This window comes from Thamnophis sirtalis, unplaced genomic scaffold (assembly GCF_051295495.1).
Source record: "Thamnophis sirtalis isolate CommonGarterSnake01/CBP01778 unplaced genomic scaffold, rThaSir2_p1.2 scaffold_1, whole genome shotgun sequence".
NCBI lineage: Eukaryota > Metazoa > Chordata > Lepidosauria > Squamata > Natricidae > Thamnophis > Thamnophis sirtalis.
The window spans coordinates 6564458-6582824 of NW_028261381.1; the positions used below are offsets into that span (position 1 = coordinate 6564458).

An 18367-nucleotide genomic window follows, 5' to 3' on the forward strand; every position below is an offset into this window, starting at 1 on the left:
ACCTACCTACTGTATTTCTCTCTCTTTCTCTCCCTCTCTCTCCCTCTATCTACCTACCTACTTTTTTTTACATGCCTCTTCAAAATCTGGGTGTCCCTTATACTCCAAAAAATATGGTATCCTCCACATTTCATAAAGTTGAGGACAGTGCTTAAGAAAATGATAGTGGGTGGGTGGGTGGGTGGGTGGGTGGGTGGATGGATGGATGGATGGATGGATGGATGGATGGATGGATGGATAGATAGATAGATAGATGATAGATAGATAGATAGATAGATAGATAGATAGATAGATAGATAGATAGATAGATGGATGATGGGTGGGTGGGTGGGTGGGTGGATGGATGGATGGATGGATAGATAGATAGATAGATAGATAGATAGATAGATAGATAGATAGATAGATAGATAGATAGATAGATAGATAGATAGATAGATAGATAGATAAAGGGTGGACAGAGATAGACAGAGCACCTGCTTAATTCTATCCAAGAAAAGATCCAGATCATTTCTCTTCTTCCATTTCCTGCAATGAGCTTTGAAAATGTATTGAAACCCAAGAGGTAAAAAAAAAAACTCACGGGTAATTTAGGCTACTTACGTTTATTTGAGATTTATGAGTGTGTGGTTATTGCCCTCCCCGTTTTTGTCTTATCTCATTTTCATTTCAGTGCCTGCCGATGAAGAGGATGAAGCAGAGATGGAGGACGTGGGGAACAGACCAAGGAAAAAGCAAAAAACGGAGCAGCTGGGACTAACGAGAGTAAGACAGGAATGACTGGAGTCAGGCTTGGCCTGACCATCTTTCAGGGGGGGGGGGGGGGTTGATGACTGACAGGGATGCCTCCCCCGCCCGGCCTTGACTTCAAAGTGAAATTTGCTGTAGCTGTTTATTATCTTAAGACTTCCCAAAGAGCTTTATCTCAAAAGTTCAGTTTTGTTCTGCCAGTACTTCACACGGCATGCTCTATTCTCAGTTCACTTAAATAACTGAATTCCCCAGGAATGTAACGGCGACTAAGACATGCCAGGGGTTCTATTCAACTGCCCATCTACCCATATGTTCTGCTAATGCTGTCTAAAGTAACATCTCTCTCAAACTTTTAGAAAATTCCATGGTACTTGGCAAAATTATAGAAGTTGTTTGCCATTGTTGTCTTTTTTTTTAGCAGATTTTTTAAATTATTTTTTCCCTTCTAATTCAATTCAATTCAATTTCAATTTACTTTATTTGTATGCCGCCCTTTTCCCTGAAAGGGACTCAGGGCGGCTCACAATTCAAGGGAGGGGGAAACAAAGAAAGTTACAAAATATAAAGACCATACACAGTTAAGAAACACAACAATCATACCATTCGGAGTGGGGCTGCAAGTCTTTAGTCCCAGGCCTGTCGGAACAGCCAGGTTTTAAGGGCTATGCGGAAGGCCTGGAGGGTGGTGAGGGTACGAATCTCCACGGGGAGTTCGTTCCACAGGGTCGGAGCAGCCACAGAGAAGGCCCTCCTCCGGGTAGTCACCAGTCGACACTGGGCGGCTGATGGAATTCGGAGGAGGCCTAGTCTAGTGTAGTGTAGAGGCCTTCTACAACACCTTCTAGTGTAGTGTAGAGGCCTTCTACAACACCTTACAGTCATTACATCAACATTGTTATGTCATCATACCTGTACAGGTATATAATATTTCGCTTCTATATTTACACACCTTTATACACAGTTCTATATATATTTATATATAGTTTTTTGGCTTAATTAATTTTATTCATGTTTTGCAGCCATTTGTACCAATTGTTCCAAATTTCATAATATTCCGACTCTTCTTGATCTTTTAATTTCAGTGTTAATTTGTCCATCTCTGCACAATCCAAAGTTTTTTTTAATCACTAATTCATCCGAGGGGGTATTATTTTGTTTCCAGCATTGGGCAAATGCTATTCTAGCTGTAGTTAGCAAATGTGTTAATATGTACTTAATTTTCTTTGTATATTTCCCTTTGATTATTCCCAATAGAAAGATTTCGGGTTTGTATTTTATCTGTTCTCCTGTAATTTCTTGCACCCATTTCCAAATTTTTGTCCAATATTTTTGTGTTTCCGGGCAGGTCCACCATATGTGATAGTAAGTCCCTTGTACTTTTTTACACTTCCGGCAGGTCGGCTTCATGTTTGGGTACATTTTAGCCAATATTGTTGGTGATAAATGCCAACGATAAAACATTTTGTATATATTTTCTTTAAGTGCTGCTGATCGTGTTAGTTTATAATTTGTGTTCCAAATTCTTTCCCAATCCACTAGATCTATGTTGTAACCAAAGTTTTTGGCCCACGCTATCATGCAACCTTTAACTTTTTCTTCTTCTAATGTTACTTCTAATAAATATTTGTAAATTTTCGTTATGAATTTATTTTCTGGGCCAATTAAAATTTTATCTATTTGTTGTAATTCTGTGTATATTCCATATTCTTTTACGTCTTTTTTGTATCTCGATTGTAGTTGGAGATATGGCCACCAATCTATATTTATATTTTGCTCCTTTAATTCTGGATTTGTTTTCAAATTCCCTTTGCCATTGTCTTCTACTGGGACGTTCCAGTTCACTTCCCCAATCTAGTTTTTAATTGATAATCAGATTTTTCCACTTTTAAGAAACCCATTTTTAAAAAATTGGTCTTTATTCCTCATGTCTAGACTCCTGTTGCAACTCTCTCTGGTCATACAGAATCCGTGTCTTCGGTTCTTTGGTCAGATACAGATGAGATCTGCAGTGCTTCATGGGACCACACCATTAAAATTTGGGATGTTGAAACGGGAAGCTTTAAATCCACTTTGGTAAATGCCACTTTAACATGACTTCTCTGCATTTAATTTGTTCATTTTTCCCCAAAAGGGGATTTCTATAAAATGATACTTATCACGTTTTTTTTATGGTATCGTAGACAGGAAACAAAGTGTTTAATTCAATAGCCTACTCACCACTTTGTCGGCGTATAGCTTCCGGGAGCACCGACAGACACATTCGGTTATGGGATCCTCGGAGCAAAGGTGAGTAGAATATATATTTATGAGATTTTTTTCAGTGCCTTGATTTTTCAAGTTTAAGATCACTCATTGAGTTGAGTAATTGACTTAGCATTGTACAGAGTTCATATGCTTTGGAATGCTTTGGCACTATCTTATGAGCCGAGGTTTCGCAGTGGTTAAATGCAGTACTGCAGGCTACTGCTAGATCAGCAGGTCAGCGGTTCAAATCTCACCGGCTCAGGGTTGACTCAGCCTTCCATCCTTCCGAGGTGGGTAAAATGAGGACCCGGATTGTTGGGGGCGATATGCTGACTCTCTGTAAACCGCTTAGAGAGGGCTGAAAGCCCTATGAAGCGGTATATAAGTCTACTGCTATTGCTATTGCTATCTAATAAAATGAAATTCAATGGTGAAAAGAGTAAGATTCTACATTTAGGCAAGAAAAACAAAATGCGCAGGTACAGTATAGGTGGTACCTTGCTCAATAGTAATAACTGTGAAAGGGATTTTGGCATCCTAGTGGATAATCATTTAAATATGAGCCAGCAGTGTGCAGCAGCTGCCAAAAAGCCAACACAGTTCTAGGCTGCATAAACAGAGGGATAGAATCAAGATCACGTGAAGTGTTAATAACCACTTTATAATGCCTCGGTAAGGCCACACTTGGAATAGTGCATTCAGTTTTGGTCACCACGATGTAGAAAAGATGTGGAGACTCTAGAAAGAGTGCAGAGAAGAGCAACAAATATGATTAGGGGACTGGAGGCTAAAACATAGGAAGAACGGTTGCAGGAACTGGGTATGTCTAGTTTAAGAGAAAGAAGGACTAGGGGAGACATGATAGCAGAGTTCCAATATCTCAGGGGTTGCCACAAAGAAGAGAGAGTCAAACTATTCTCCAGGGCACCTGAGGGTAGAACAAGCAATGGGTGGAAACTAATCAAGGAGAGAAACAACTTAGAACTGAGGAGAAATTTCCTGACAGAACAATTAATCAGTGGAACAGAAGTTGCCTCCAGAAGTTGTGAATGCCCCAACAGTGGAAGTCTTTATGAAGATGTTGGATAGCCATTTGTCTGGAACGGTATAGGGTTTCCTGCCTAGGCAGGGGGTTGGACTAGAAGACCTCCAAGGTCCCTTCCAACTCTGCTATTGTATTGTATTGTACTGGTATGTGCTTTCTAATAAGGCTTCATTCCTTGAATAATAATGTAGCATTCTTGAGGTGGCAGAAAAGTAACGGCCTCGTCTCACTTTCTCGGCCCCTTCTTGCAAACACAATGACAGAGGACATACTTTACATGCAGAAGATCCTAGCATCTCCAGATCAAAGAGTCAGGGTTGGGATCAGGGATGGGTTTCAGGCGGTTTGCGGCGGTCCCCGCGAACCAGTTGGTCGGCGAACCCGGAAGTAAGTAACTTCTGGGAACGCCGAAGGATCCATCCGCCTGCCCACGTTTCTTACCCAGTTTTGACGAGTTCTGCGCTTCCACACATGCGCAGAACGCATACAGCGCCTGCGCGATCCTCCAGGAGCAGCTGGAGCATCGCACAGGCGCTAGTACGCATGCATGCATTGTGCGCGTGCATGAGGACGCCGCTGGCCCCGTTCCAACCGAACCGGTTGGAACGGCGCGAGAAACCCACCCCTGGTTGGGATGATGGGAAAGAACTCTACCTGATTCTTCGCAACATTCCGGCTAGTCATACCATGTTAGTGAAGCTGATATGGCAGTTTCCCCTCTCTCTCCTGATGGCTAATAGGCGTCTTGTTTCCATAGTCAGATCAATATCATGACACTTTAGTTCAACAATCTAGTTTACATTTTGAAGGAAGTTGTTCAGCTCATGAGCGACTGAGCTCTGGAATGATGGACACAAATAGCGTAGTTAAGGCTGTGTTCCCCTATCCTTCTGTCTAGCTGATTCTGTTATCTGCTACATTTCCTAGGCAGCATCTCCTCTCCTCCTCTCCCAAGGTCTTTCCCACATATCATTACAGGTTGAAAAAGAATGGCTGTCACCCAGTTGGCTGTGTGCCAACAAGACTAGAACTTAGCTTTCCCCATCCGTAGTCCAACATCACTACTAATTACCTCCACTAGACCAATTAGATCCCACAGATTAGGCCTCCTCCGAATTCCATCCGCCGGCCAGTGTCGACTGGCGACTACCCGGAGGAGAGCCTTCTCTGTGGCTGCTCCAACCCTCTGGAACGAACTCCCCGTGGAGATTCGAACCCTCACCACCCTCCAGGCCTTCTGCAAAGCCCTTAAAACCTGGTTGTTCCTACAGGCCTGGGGCTAAAGAGCTGTTGCCCCCGTCTCGAATGGTATGACTGTTGTGAGTTTTAAATTATATATTGTTATGTTGTTGTTTTTAAATCTTTTGTTTGTATCCCCCTCCCCGGTTCGAGTTGTGAGCCGCCCTGAGTCCCCTTCGGGGGAAAAGGGCAGCATATAAATTTAATAAACTAAACTGAACTAAACTGAACTGAACTATACCAATAGCAATAGCAGTTAGACATATACCAATTCATAGGGCTTTCAGCATATCGCCCCCACAGTCTGGGTCCTCATTTCACCCACCTCGGAAGGATGGAAGGCTGAGTCAACCTTGAGCCGGTGAGATTTGAACCGCCGAACTGCAGATAGCAGTCAGCTGAAGTGGCCTGCAGTACTGCACCCCTAACCACTGCGCCACCTCGGCTCTTGGCTGTCAACTTCTATCTTAGCAAACTAAAATCGGAATCCTACGAAGGAATAAGCTTTTGTATTTCTGGCATTTTTTTTCTCTCTCAAAAAGACCATTACAAGCTTCTATGACGAGTATGCATTTATCTTGGCTTCTTTTTTGGTAACTATAAATCACGTGCCATATTTTACCTTGTGGCTATTGAATCTGTCTCATTTCAGATGGCTCTTTGGTGTTACTTTCTCTCACCTCACATACTGGCTGGGTGACCTCAGTGAAATGGTCTCCGACTCACGAGCAGCAACTTATCTCTGGCTCTTTAGATAACGTTGTCAAACTCTGGGATACACGAAGGTAAGCTGAAATCTGAAGTGCTCATCTGTTGCATTTTGTATATATGATTTCAGATTACTGTATGACATGCAAAACGAAGAGCCGCTGTTTTAAGCTTTTCATTTCATTTCATTTTTTTTTAGTTTATTTGAATGCCGCCCTTTTCCCCAAGGGGACTCAGGGCGGCTCACAACTCAAAGGGAGGGAAATACAAACAAAGTTACAAAAAACATAGAAAACCATGCATAGTTAAAAACACAACAATCATACCATTCGAAGTGGGGCAGCGAGTCATAAGCCCCAGGCCTGTCGGCACAGCCAGGTTTTAAGGGCTGTGCGGAAGGCCTGGAGGGTGGTGAGGGTACGAATCTCCACGGGGAGTTCGTTCCAGAGGGTCGGAGCAGCCACAGAGAAGGCTCTCCTCCGGGTAGTCGCCAGCCGGCATTGGCTGGCGGATGGAATTCGGAGGAGGCCTAGTCTGTGGGATCTAATTGGTCTAGTGGAGGTAATTGGCAGCAGGCGGTCTCTCAAGTACCCAGATCCAATACCATGAAGGGCTTTGTAGGTGACAACTAGCACCTTGAAGCGTACCCGGAGACCAACAGGCAGCCAGTGCAGCTCGCGGAGGATAGGTGTTACGTGGGTGAACCGAGGCGCACCCACGATCGCTTGCGCGGCCGCATTCTGGACAAGCTGAAGTCGCCGAATACTCTTCAAGGGCAGCCCCATGTAGAGCACGTTGCAGTAATCCAGTCTAGAGGTCACAAGGGCACAACTTTTGAAAGTTCTTATTTTAAAATGCACTCATTGGTTGATGAATCTTACTTCACAGATACTCTTGGTGGGCCATTAGATCTGAACATGCAAGTGAATTTTGCAAATTGCGCCTCCAAATTCTCTTACCAGAAAGCATTAGCAAGTACATGATGTTGTCAGCCCCTCAGAGTCCGGTGACTGTGAGATGGGCAGCATATAAATTAAATGAATAAAGTGATATAATCACTTTAACTTGTGAATCCTGTAGAATCCAACATATTTTTAATTTGAATTTAGTACTAAAGTACTTGCAAGGCAATCATACTTGCAAAGGCTACATGGTACATTGGGAAATTGGGGGGGGGGAACAGAAAATGCCGTATCTTTATGAACATTAGGATTCAAGATCAACTTAAGATTTTTGTTTCATCTCAGATGTGTGGACAATACGTGTGTCCTGGTAGATTTACATTTAAAGAAAAAGGAAATAGAGAAAGGGGAGTTGGAGACGAAATGGATCGAGAGGGAACTTTGTTTCAGCAAAGAAGCATCAGTGTCACACCGCTTAAGTAACAGCACAACACTAAAACTGGCTTTAATAATCTATATCTCATCAGTTGCAAAGCTCCTCTTTATGACTTGGCGGCTCACGAAGACAAAGTTTTCTGTGTGGAGTGGACCGAAGCTGGGGTAAGATTTGATAGTTCAAGAAAGTATAGTATTAAATCCATTGGTAATAGGTATAGTTAAATAAAAATTGATAATAATAGTAATGTATACAATGTTGAGTTGTTATGATAAGTAATAATTGGATATGAGAAGGGAAGGTTAGGAATATTTTTGGACTATCTATAAAGCAAGGAGGGAAGGAAGGAGAGAAGGAAGGAGGGAAGGAAGGAGAGAAGGAGAGAAGAAAGGAGGGAATGTAGGAGAGAAGGAAGGGGGGAAGGAAGGAGGAAAGGAAGGAGAGAAGGAGAAAAGAAAGGAGGGAAGGGGGAAGGAGGGAGGGAAGGAAGGAGGGAAGGAAGGGGAGTAGGAGAGAAGAAACGAGGGAAGGAAAGAGGGAGGGAGGGAAGAAGAAGTAGGACCGTTGTAAGATAAGATGGATCTATGGGATGTTAAGAAAGCAATCTTCAAGTATATTGTCAACTGTAGGGAAAAATTGTTATAAATACATATTATTAATAACAGTTATGAGATCATATAATTGTGAATGTATATATGAAATTGATAAAATAAAAATTAAAAAAAATTAAAAAATATCTATAAAGATTATTAATAACAAAAATAAGTATCATAAAAACAAAACTATATACAGTTAAATTTTAACTAATAGGGGAAAATGCTATGATATAGGATATAGCTAAATAAAGGATAATGATAATAAATTATATACATGGAGGATTAGAAAACTTTGGTATTAAATATTATGGATGTTTAGCTGAAACAGGCTATGAGGACTTAATGTTAATGGAGGATTTTATAAATAAGTAAATGAAATGCCAGCATGTGGTTATGGATTGAATCTTGGTATATTTAAGGATGAAGGATGTTTAAATAACTGTAGTGAAATAAAAGTGGAGGTATGGTGATGTTAATATAGTAAATATTTGAGTTAAGATATTTGAATTAATATGCATTATATATGATGACGGTGGAAGAGATGCACAAAAGCTTTTTGTAACCAGCTGATAATACTTTTTACAATATATGTTTGTTTTGGAAATAAATAAATAAATAAATAATTTATTTAAAAAACGAAAGTATAGAATTGGATGAAAACTGAGAACAGAACTAATGTTTAGCTCTGCATCACGTAAAATATTCCAGGACTGTTGTCAATATCTTCTGTTCACCTGAACATGTAAACTTGTGTGTGTGTGTGTATAGAAACAGGTGACAGAACAGGTATGAGACATGCAGGAATCAGATGTGCGCACTGAAAAATCTTTTAATTATGGAAATGGGTACTTCTTACTTCTCAGGAAGAAGGTATTATAGCCACTATCCAAACTCACAAAAGGAACACTTAAAATTGATTGAAATTAAGGTTAATGTTAAAAGGTACAGAAGTTAATATTGCATATGTCAATTAACATGAATCTCACAGGAATGCATACATATCTCTAAATGCCGTAAAAGGGGGAAATTGCCCAGGCAGTAAAGGGGTAGTGTCAGTTTTCTTCGGGCTAGGATTCCACTTGTTTTTATAGTCAAGTAACGTGTTGTTGAGTTTATTTATAGGCCGCCCTTTTCCCTGAGGGGACTCAGGGCGGCTAACAACTTGTATGGGAGGAGAAGACATACAATAACATAAAAACACAATGTATAATTAAAATCAAGCAACATTCATACAACATTCGGGTGGGGGCGGATTATGGTCTTTACGTGATATCTCAGATGGTTGGATCAGACACTGCAATCGGTTAGGAGTTGGTGGTTGGAGGATTGAAGTCTTCAAGAGACTTAAGGCATTCCTTTTTTTCCTGAATGCCTCCAAACAAGGAAGAATAAAGACAATTTTTTTTTTGTTTTGGAATGAAAGAACTCCTTAAATTCTCCAGGATTATCTCAAAGCGCTAAGATAACCTAAAACCCCAGGAATGTCTATAAAAATGAGAGGCAGTTACCATAACAGAGAAGGCAAACTTCCTGAGTCCCATCATATGACAGTGTTTGCACACTGTGTTTGCACACACACAGAGAGACAGACAGACAGACAGACAGACTGACACACAGAGAGAAAGAGAAAGAGAAAGGAAGAAATAGATAAAGAAAAAAGAAAGAAAAAGTGTGAGAGAGAGATGAAAGAAAAAAAAGGGACAGAGAGACAAAAGGAAGGAAAGAGAGAGAGAGAGAGAGAGAGAGAGAGAGAGAGAGAAAACACATGGCCGGCAAGCCACTCCCACAAAGGAGGCCACACCCACAGAGTAGGTTCCAAAATTTTTTGAAACCTACCACTGATAAGAACATACTTATTTTATAGCACAGGTGACAAACTCACCCTATCGTGACATTTCGCAATGTTTTTTCCCCTGCGCGGATTTTGGGGGGGGGCGTAGCCTGCGTGTGACACATCAGGCCCACGGGCCATCAGTTTGACACACCTGCTTTATAGGATTGTACAGGATGGCTCAGAAATAGGTAATTCCTCAAATAGCAAGGTCCTATGCCTTTGATGGCTCACCTTTTTGTTGAGGTGGGCCAAAAATGGGGGGAGCGGGAGGGATTGCGTGCGTGCATGCCCACACCCATGATGCAATGCCCTTCCCCCCCACACGCACACACAACTCCCCCTGTGCATGCGCGCCAGCCTCACTGAAGCCTCCGGAATTCCAGGAGGCGCATTGGGCACAGGAAAACCTCCTAAAGCCTTGGGAGGGATAAAAACAGCACAACACGTAAACCAGAAGTTCGGGAACGGACTTCTGGGTTGCCTATTGGGCCCTTTTTCTCCCTCCAGAGGCTTCAGGGGACTTCCCCGAAGCCTCCGGAGGGCGAAAAATGTCCAAAAATCAAAGCTGAAAACCAGCTTGTCAGCCCACGCATGCACACTGGAGCTGACAGGGCAACATCTCGCGTGCCCTCAGAAATGGCTCTGCGTGTCACCTGTGGCACTCATGCCGTAGGTTCGCATCACAGTCCTATGCTATGAAACAGGGACTCAGTGGCTAAGATGCTGAGCTTGTTGATCAGAAGGTCAGCAGTTCAGCGGTTCAAATCCCTAGCACCGCGTAACAAAGTGAGCTCCCGTTACTTGTCCCAGCTTCTGCCGACCTAGCAGTTTGAAAGCATGTGAAAATGCAAGTAGAAAAATAGGAATCACCTTTGGTGGGAAGGGAATAGCGTTCCGTGCGCCTTCGGCATTTAGTCATGCCAGCCACATGACCACGGAGATGTCTTTGGACAGCGCTGGCTCTTCGGCTTTGAAACAGAGATGAACACCATCCCCTAGAGTCAGGATCGACTAGCACATATGTGCGAGGGGAACCTTTACCTTTTCCTTATGCTATGAAAGCCTTTTTTAAAATAGTAATTTTATGAAAGATTGAAATTACATGAAAGTCTGCAGAGGTAGTCCTCGAATTCATTTAGTGACCATTTAAAGTTACAATGTCATTGAAAGAAGAGACTTAGAACCATTTTTAGAACCCCCACAAAAGCGCGATTAGTGTTAAGGTAAGGGTTAGGTTTAGGGTTAGAGTTAGGGGTAGGGTTATTACGTTGTTTTCGCGTTGTTTGTTGAAGGCGCGCTTTTGTCAGTGCGCTGTTGTGGGCGTGATTTTCGTGGCACGACAAAACCGCGGTCCACTAAAGCGTGCCCAATTAAAGCGCGTCACTGACATCATCAGCAGCGCGACAACCACCGCGGAGGAAAAAGGCGCTTTAAAAAGCGCTTTTAAAGCAAGCCGATTCACGTAAAGGTAAGGGTTAGGGTTAGGGTTAGGTTAAGGGTTAGGGTTAGGTTTAGGGTTACGTTAAGCGTTAGGGTTAGGGTTAGGTTAAGGGTTAGCGTTAGGTTTAGCGTTAGGTTAAGGGTTAGGTTTAGGGTTAGGTTTGGGGGGGTTAGGTTTAGGTTTACGTGTTAATTTTAGCTTTACCGCTCACAGCGTGCTTTTTTCGTCGCACTGTGATGACGTCAGGTACGCGGTTTCGTCGAGCGCGCTTTAGTCGACCGCGGTTTTGTGGTGGAACCGCGATTTTGACGTCGCTCTTTTCTCGCCGCAGTTTTGTCGGCGCGCTTTTGTCGGTGAACCCTCCATCCCAACTCTGGATTATCGTTTTTCCCAAAAGGGCCATATGGAGCTGTAGCCCAGCTCCTTCTTAAAAAGGACAATTGAAGACAGGATAGAAATGTTCCACACTGTTGGATCCAGCAATAGCTTTTTCAGCAGGAGGTGCACTGGGCTTCCTTCAAGGCAGTCAGAGCCCCTCCTTCCCTCCCAGAGCGTGATACTGCTGCATGGATCCAATCACACGTCACCTCACTAGCGGCCTTGACATGCCAGGAGGGACATGGATATGATAAATGAACGGTTGAGCTTGCGGTCCCAAGGGCCCTCTCCTTTCTCTTCAATCTCATCCCAGCTATTAGACATCTAAATATTTAGAAATCATTTTTCTTCAAAACCAAAACAATTGAATCAAGGGGAAGCTATGTTAATAAAAACTGGCTGAAGCAAAAGATAGTAAACTGGAACGCTGAAATGCGTTGAAATGTTGAAATACAGATCCAAATTATTTATTACCTTCCTTCTCATTCTTATAACCAGGTTTTGTTTTGGGTTTTTTTTTTTGCATTGTGATTCAATTAATTTTGTATAAAGATTCCTTTGCAAAATTCCCAAGCAGTTTCAGCCCCTTCGCCACCCACTCTTAACAAAATAAGTTAAACCTTTTAGTGTCAGGGGTTTATAGGACAATTAGATAACATTATTTTTACTTTATAGGGGAAGTGCTATTTTTCTCCCAACTCTGCATGAATTCTCATCTCTCTGGTATTAATTAGATAGACCAAAGGTTAACTCAGAATGTCCCGATTAAAAGAACATCATGTGACTTGTTTCATTTTTGCTTAAATATAATACTGCAAATACTGCAAATTACTGTTACTCATGTATGCATTTATTTATTTGCTTGCTAAAACTGCCCTTCTGTGTGTGATTTAACATTTAGGAATAAAACAACGATGGTTTACTTAGCAAGTTTTGTTAAACAGTCACTCCTCATGTGAAGTATGATGGTTTAACGACTTGCTAAAATAAACCATCATGGCTTGATTCTAGATTGCAGTGCTCTTTCCATGACGGTGCCCTTAGAGATACTTAGACGCTCCAGCTGATCCAGAATGCAGCGGTATGGATGGTGGTAGGCATGCTTTGGGATGCCCCTGGAACATATCTGCTTTGCCAGATGCATGGGTTATTGGAATGCTTCTGGATCCAATCAATAGCAATAGCAGTTAGACTTATATACCGCTTCATAGGGCTTTCAGCCCTCTCTAAGCGGTTTACAGAGTCAGCATATCGCCCCCACAGTCTGGATCCTCATTTCACCCACCTCGGAAGGATGGGAGGCTAAGTCAACCTTGAGCCGGTGAGATTAGAACCGCTGAACTGCAGATAACAGTCAGCTGAAGTGGCCTGCAGTATTGCACCCTAACCACTGCACCACCTCAAGGTGCTGGGTTATGACCTCTAAAGCCCCACATAGCCTATCTGTGTCCCACAGTATCAGGTTGGCTGGTTCAATATAAAAGAGTTGGCACGCTGATGCCTTTCAATTAAACAGTGTCATTTCCTGGGAATCAGGAAGTGTGCCTTCTCTGCAGTGAGGTTCCTCCTGCTGTCTGTGTGGTTGCTATTCTGATGACATCTGGAAAGCCTTAAACACCTGGCTATTCTGTGTGGAGGTGTGGTTAGCTAGACTCACTGTTGGTCCTTGTTTTTTATATATATATTCTTATTTATTTTACAATGATTGCATTGTACTTTCTGGACAATACTTTCTGTATTGTACACCACTCAGAGTCAGTTTGGAGTTGAGTGGTTCCTGTGTTATGTTAATTATTTGTATTAAATTAAATAGATGCATTTTGTTAAAGCATTTTGTTAATCTAGTCCGCATCACGATACAAAACCGAGCTGGAGTTTCTGAGCAAGAAACAGAGCATGACTACGCAATTATAAATATTATTGCATATGAAGATGCTTCCTTTTCAACTACAGGAGTAGAAACTTTGCAGGGATACACTAGGTTTTGAATCATGTTGCTGTTTTTTTTTCTTCTTCTCGTGTCTTTGAAGATCTTACTCTGATGATATAATAATCAAACATGAGAATATTTTTTCTATGTTTCTTCCATATTGGGGATAATGTTGTTAGGAGAATATTTCCCGCTATTTGGAAATTATTGAGAAACAAAAGTCATGGTGATTTTTTTATTATTTAAATAATACCGTTTTCATGGACTTTCTTACCTTGCATTTTTATCCCCTTTGATTGGAAGAACATTTAAGTATTTAATAAATTTATAGGCCGCCCAATCCCGAAGGACTCCAGGCGGCTTACAGAAAATACATTTAAAAGAATTAAAAAATTAAAAAGCAGAGAAAACAGATTAAAAACCACATCATGCGCTCAATCTGGTCGGGGCTGGACCACAGTCATAAGGTCAACAGCCCCAGGCCTGCCGGAATAGCCAGATTTTGGTAGCCTTTCGGAAGGCCGTGAGAGTGGGAAGGATCCAGATCTCTGGGGGTAGTTCATTCTATAGGGTCGGAGCGGCTACAGAGAAGGCCCTCCCCCGGGGAGCCGCCAGCCGACATTGTCTGGCTGATGGCACCTGGATAAGGCCCACCTGTGCGATCTTATCGGCTGTTGGGAGGTATGCGGCAGAAGACGGTCTCGCAGATATCCGGGTCCTAGGCCATGTAGGGCTTTAAAGGTAATAACCAGCACCTTGAATCGCGTTCGGAGACCAACAGGAAGCCAGTGCAGCTCGCGGAGGATAGGTGTCACATGGGTGTTCGTTTGTAATAGTGTCTTATTATAATTTGATCCTCTCCCCCTCTGTTAACAGTTGCTGCTGAGTGGTGGAGCCGACAACAAACTCTATTGCTACAGATACCAATCAACCACTTCAGATGTTGGAGCATGAAAGTGAGTAAGAGGAGGGCAGTTAAACCCAAAACTCTTCTCCTGGAATCTACAGCTACCTTGTCTACCACATATGTAGAAAATGGGTTGTTTAATAGCTAGTAAAATCATGGGTTAGATCCCAAAGTCCTTGTGAGTTCAACACTGCCTTTTGTTTAAAGAGGATGTGGTTTGTCCATTCCTTCTTTTTTCCCCCCCACTAGACGCTAGTGATTTTCCAGAACAGTGTGGGAAGTGACCCAGAGGTTAGCAAAGATGAATTGGTAACGTTTATTTTCTTCCCCCTCTAGGGAGGACTTTCCTGGATCTACATCTCATATATGAACAGAAAGTGGCCTGCTATTTGTAGAAAGGATGTTCTGGAGCCAGTCAAACGTGTATTCTTGTGGCACGCAGCAAAATTCATCGCCTTGCCTTTCGTCAGGGTTGAAATTGCTGTCCTTGTATTTAAAGCTTTTTTTTTAAATGTACATATATGAACTGTACAAAAAAAAAATATTAACCATTTAAACATGATGTTGGGTTTCAGTATAGTATTTATGTTAACCTTATTTTGTGCAACTATATTTAAATGTTTCAGTTCATTTATCATTTTCGGCTTCCCAAACCATTTGAGAAGAAATGTCCTTAAATTGGAAATCTGTTTACCGCAGATGGCTAGTGGTGGATTCTATAAAATGTACGTTTTTAAAGGATTTTTAATTAAATAAATACATTTACCTTTGAGAAGTGATGATAAGTTGAAATCTATGGTTATTGGGGGTGTGTGGGGGGGGGGAGAAGCTTTGGAGGCTCCATTTCAGTTGACCTATGAGGAGCAACTGGACTCAGGACATGGTCAGTTTTGCTCTTAGTTAAAACATTTCCTACTGATAGCCCCAAAGTTTTCACTAGTATATTATTGTACCCATTTGAGGACTTCTTGGATGGATTGAATTTGAAACAGGCTCTGGAAGCACATGGTCCTCCGAGGACCAATCTGAAAATTTCCTCTGACTTCATGGACATTTTCTGAATGTCGTCCTTAAGGGACTGGAGAATTCGCCGTGACCTGTCAAAACCGCGGTCCACTAAAGTGCGCCCGATTAAAGCGCGTACCTGACGTCATCAGCAGCGCGACAAATACGACCGCGGAGAAAAAAGGGCGCTTTAAAAAGCGCTTTTAAAGCAAGCCGATTCACATAAAGGTTAGGGTTAGGGTTAGGTTAAGGGTTAGGGTTAGGTTTAGGGTTACGTTAAGCGTTAAGGGACTGGAGAATTCGCCGTAACCCGTCAAAACCACGGTCCACTAAAGCGCGCCCGATTAAAGCGCGTACCTGACGTCATCAGCAGCGCGACAAATACGACCGCGGAGAAAAAAGGGCGCTTTAAAAAGCGCTTTTAAAGCAAGCCGATTCACATAAAGGTTAGGGTTAGGGTTAGGTTAGGGTTAGGTTTAGGGTTACGTTAAGCGTTAAGGTTAGGTTTAGGGTTAGGTTAAGGGTTAGCGTTAGGTTAAGGGTTAGGTATAGGGTAAGGTTTAGGGTTAGGTTAAGGGTTAGTCTTAGGGTTAGGTTTAGGGTTAGGTTTGGGGGGGGTTAGGTTTAGATTTACGCGTTAATTTTAAGTTTACCGCTCACAGCGTGCTGTTTTCGTCGCGCTGTGATGACGTCACGTACGCGCTTTCGTCGAGCGCGCTTTAGTCTACCGCGGTTTTGTGGTGGAACCGAATTCGCTGCAGAAGTTGGATGTGACAATACATACATACCTCTACTCATATTTCTTTCTGAGAGCGGCTTGCACTATATAAATGCCTTTTCCTCTTCCGGTCAAAACTGAATAAAGTCTTGAATTTTTTAAGACTGTTCCTTGATTACGTATGTAATGTTCAGCAAAGTACCTCTTCTTTGATACCCAAGAGCAGTTGCTGTGAAGGGGTTTTTGTGATGTGTCAGTCAGCCTTTCTAAAGTCCTGGGCAACATTTCACATGGATTCCTTGGGTGATGATACTTTAACGGTGTAAGTGCACCTTTAGAGGCAGCAGAAGGCTTTCCATTTCAACAGAAAATTCTTTTAGCAACCAGCAGCATTTGTAAAAAAAACTTGCACTTTTGGGGCCATGGAGAAAGGGGAGGGGCTGAGTGTGCGTCTCATTGCTTAAAAAAAGTGATTTTTTAAAAATATTAATTTATCAAAATATAAAATACAGAAATACAAAGAAAAGTGAAAATAATGGTAAGATAAGGGAGGGAAAGAGGAAGAAATGCGTAGGGTAGAGGGTGGGGGAAAGAAGAAAATTAAATAAACAGTAAGAAAAGATACCAGGGAGCTCATCACATTTGTTTGTAAGTTTTCATCATGTTTCATTCAAGAGCGCAGCATCTAGAGCTCGGAGAGTCAAAGGCCAGACGTCTTGAAGGCGGTCACTCCATTCGGACAGTGAAGACACTTGTGGCTGTTCGCGTGGAACCTCAGGAATGGGCACAAAATCTTGGCCGTACACCACACCAAAAGGGGTAAAGCCAGTGCTGCTATGCACGGAATTGTTGTAAGCCACCTCAGCATGAGGCAATAATTCCACCCAATTATCTTGTTGGTAGTTGATGAAACAACGTAAATATTGCTCCAGCACAGAATTAGTCCTCTCACAGGCCCCATTAGTTTGAGGATGGTGGGAGGAGCTTAATCCCTGGGCAGAGCCAATCTGCTTGTGCAGAGTGCTCCAGCCCTCTTATTTTTCCCCATAATAAAAACACTGGTAATTAAACTTAGCTGAGAGGGTTGATCAGCCAAAGTCACACAGTAAGTACTTTATACTTTCCATGGCCAAGGATTGATTTGAAGCACCATCTCCCTCGTGATAATTCAGCACCCTAATCACATTATATTAGCTCTCAAAAGTTTTTGCTGTCCAGATTGGGCATCCCAGCCTGATATAAATACAGGTACAGCCATTTATATACTGACTATTCAAAGTTGCAATGGCATTAAAAGAGCTACAGTCATTTGAAGGATGGAAGGCTGAGTCGACCTTGAGCCGGTGAGATTTGAACCGCTGAACTGCAGATCACAGTCAGCTGAAGTGGCCTGCAGTACTGCACCCTAACCACTGCGCCATATTTGTAATACGTAATTCTTCCAAGAATGAAGATTTCCCCCCCACCCCTCGTGTGCAGAATCAAATAAGCAAAGGAACTGAAAATGTTTGGGAAAAAGAATTTTAGGAAGAATAATTTTAACTGCAGTTATTCTAGCATGCCATGCCAAAGTAAAATCTTAAATTCTTTTCTGCTGTCACAAAAGAAAGACATAATTGCATTTCCTTCTTTGCTCTTTGTCTTTTTCAATTCCCAAATATCTCATCCGCCTGGACTAATACAATTTGTTTGATTCTTGAAGCTGTTTCTGTAATTCAGTTAATACTATTGACTAACAATATATTGACTAATTAATTGGTGACCTTATTTATTCAGATGATGCATGTATGATCAGCCTGAAGCAATGCCTGCCGATTTCATCCCAGCAGGCCACAGACGGTATCTCCCTACTGTCAGCTGCGACTTACATTTAGTAATCAGGAAAGAAACCACTCAACTCCATTTGTTTGAAATCAAGTCTACTTTTACTAATTATAAACGAACAGTAGCAAAGCTAAGCTGAATCTGGTTAATTAGGCGCGAAAGCAAAGAATATCATGTATAATCCAATCCCCTCCCCTTGGCACCCCAGTCCATAGTCCAATTATAATGCACCCAACTGTCAGGTGGGAGATATCTTCAAAACACATCACCAGGATGGAATGCCGGACAGTTAACCTTGGCGGGAAACTCCCTCCACATGCGCAGTAAGATGGTCAGGTCAGCGTCTAGAATCTTCCTCCAGCACATCATGATTCCCCTCCCAAATACCATGCCCCCCCCTCCCCGTTACA

At 42.2% G+C, this 18367-nt stretch overlaps 1 protein-coding gene across 1 annotated transcript in view; it reads left to right on the top strand.

Annotated features, from left to right (window-relative positions):
- The window catches only part of WDR12 (WD repeat domain 12), a 36640-nt gene extending 21451 nt beyond the window's left edge, over window positions 1-15189 (top strand). Inside the window, exons 8-14 of the mRNA XM_087707034.1 lie at window positions 671-762; window positions 2683-2823; window positions 2931-3036; window positions 5931-6063; window positions 7416-7488; window positions 14380-14459; window positions 14747-15189. Coding sequence (XP_087563160.1) covers window positions 671-762; window positions 2683-2823; window positions 2931-3036; window positions 5931-6063; window positions 7416-7488; window positions 14380-14457 — 623 coding nt within the window. The 3' untranslated portion in view covers window positions 14458-14459; window positions 14747-15189. The remainder of the gene's footprint in view (window positions 1-670; window positions 763-2682; window positions 2824-2930; window positions 3037-5930; window positions 6064-7415; window positions 7489-14379; window positions 14460-14746) is intronic.
- The last annotated feature ends 3178 nt before the right edge of the window (window positions 15190-18367 follow it).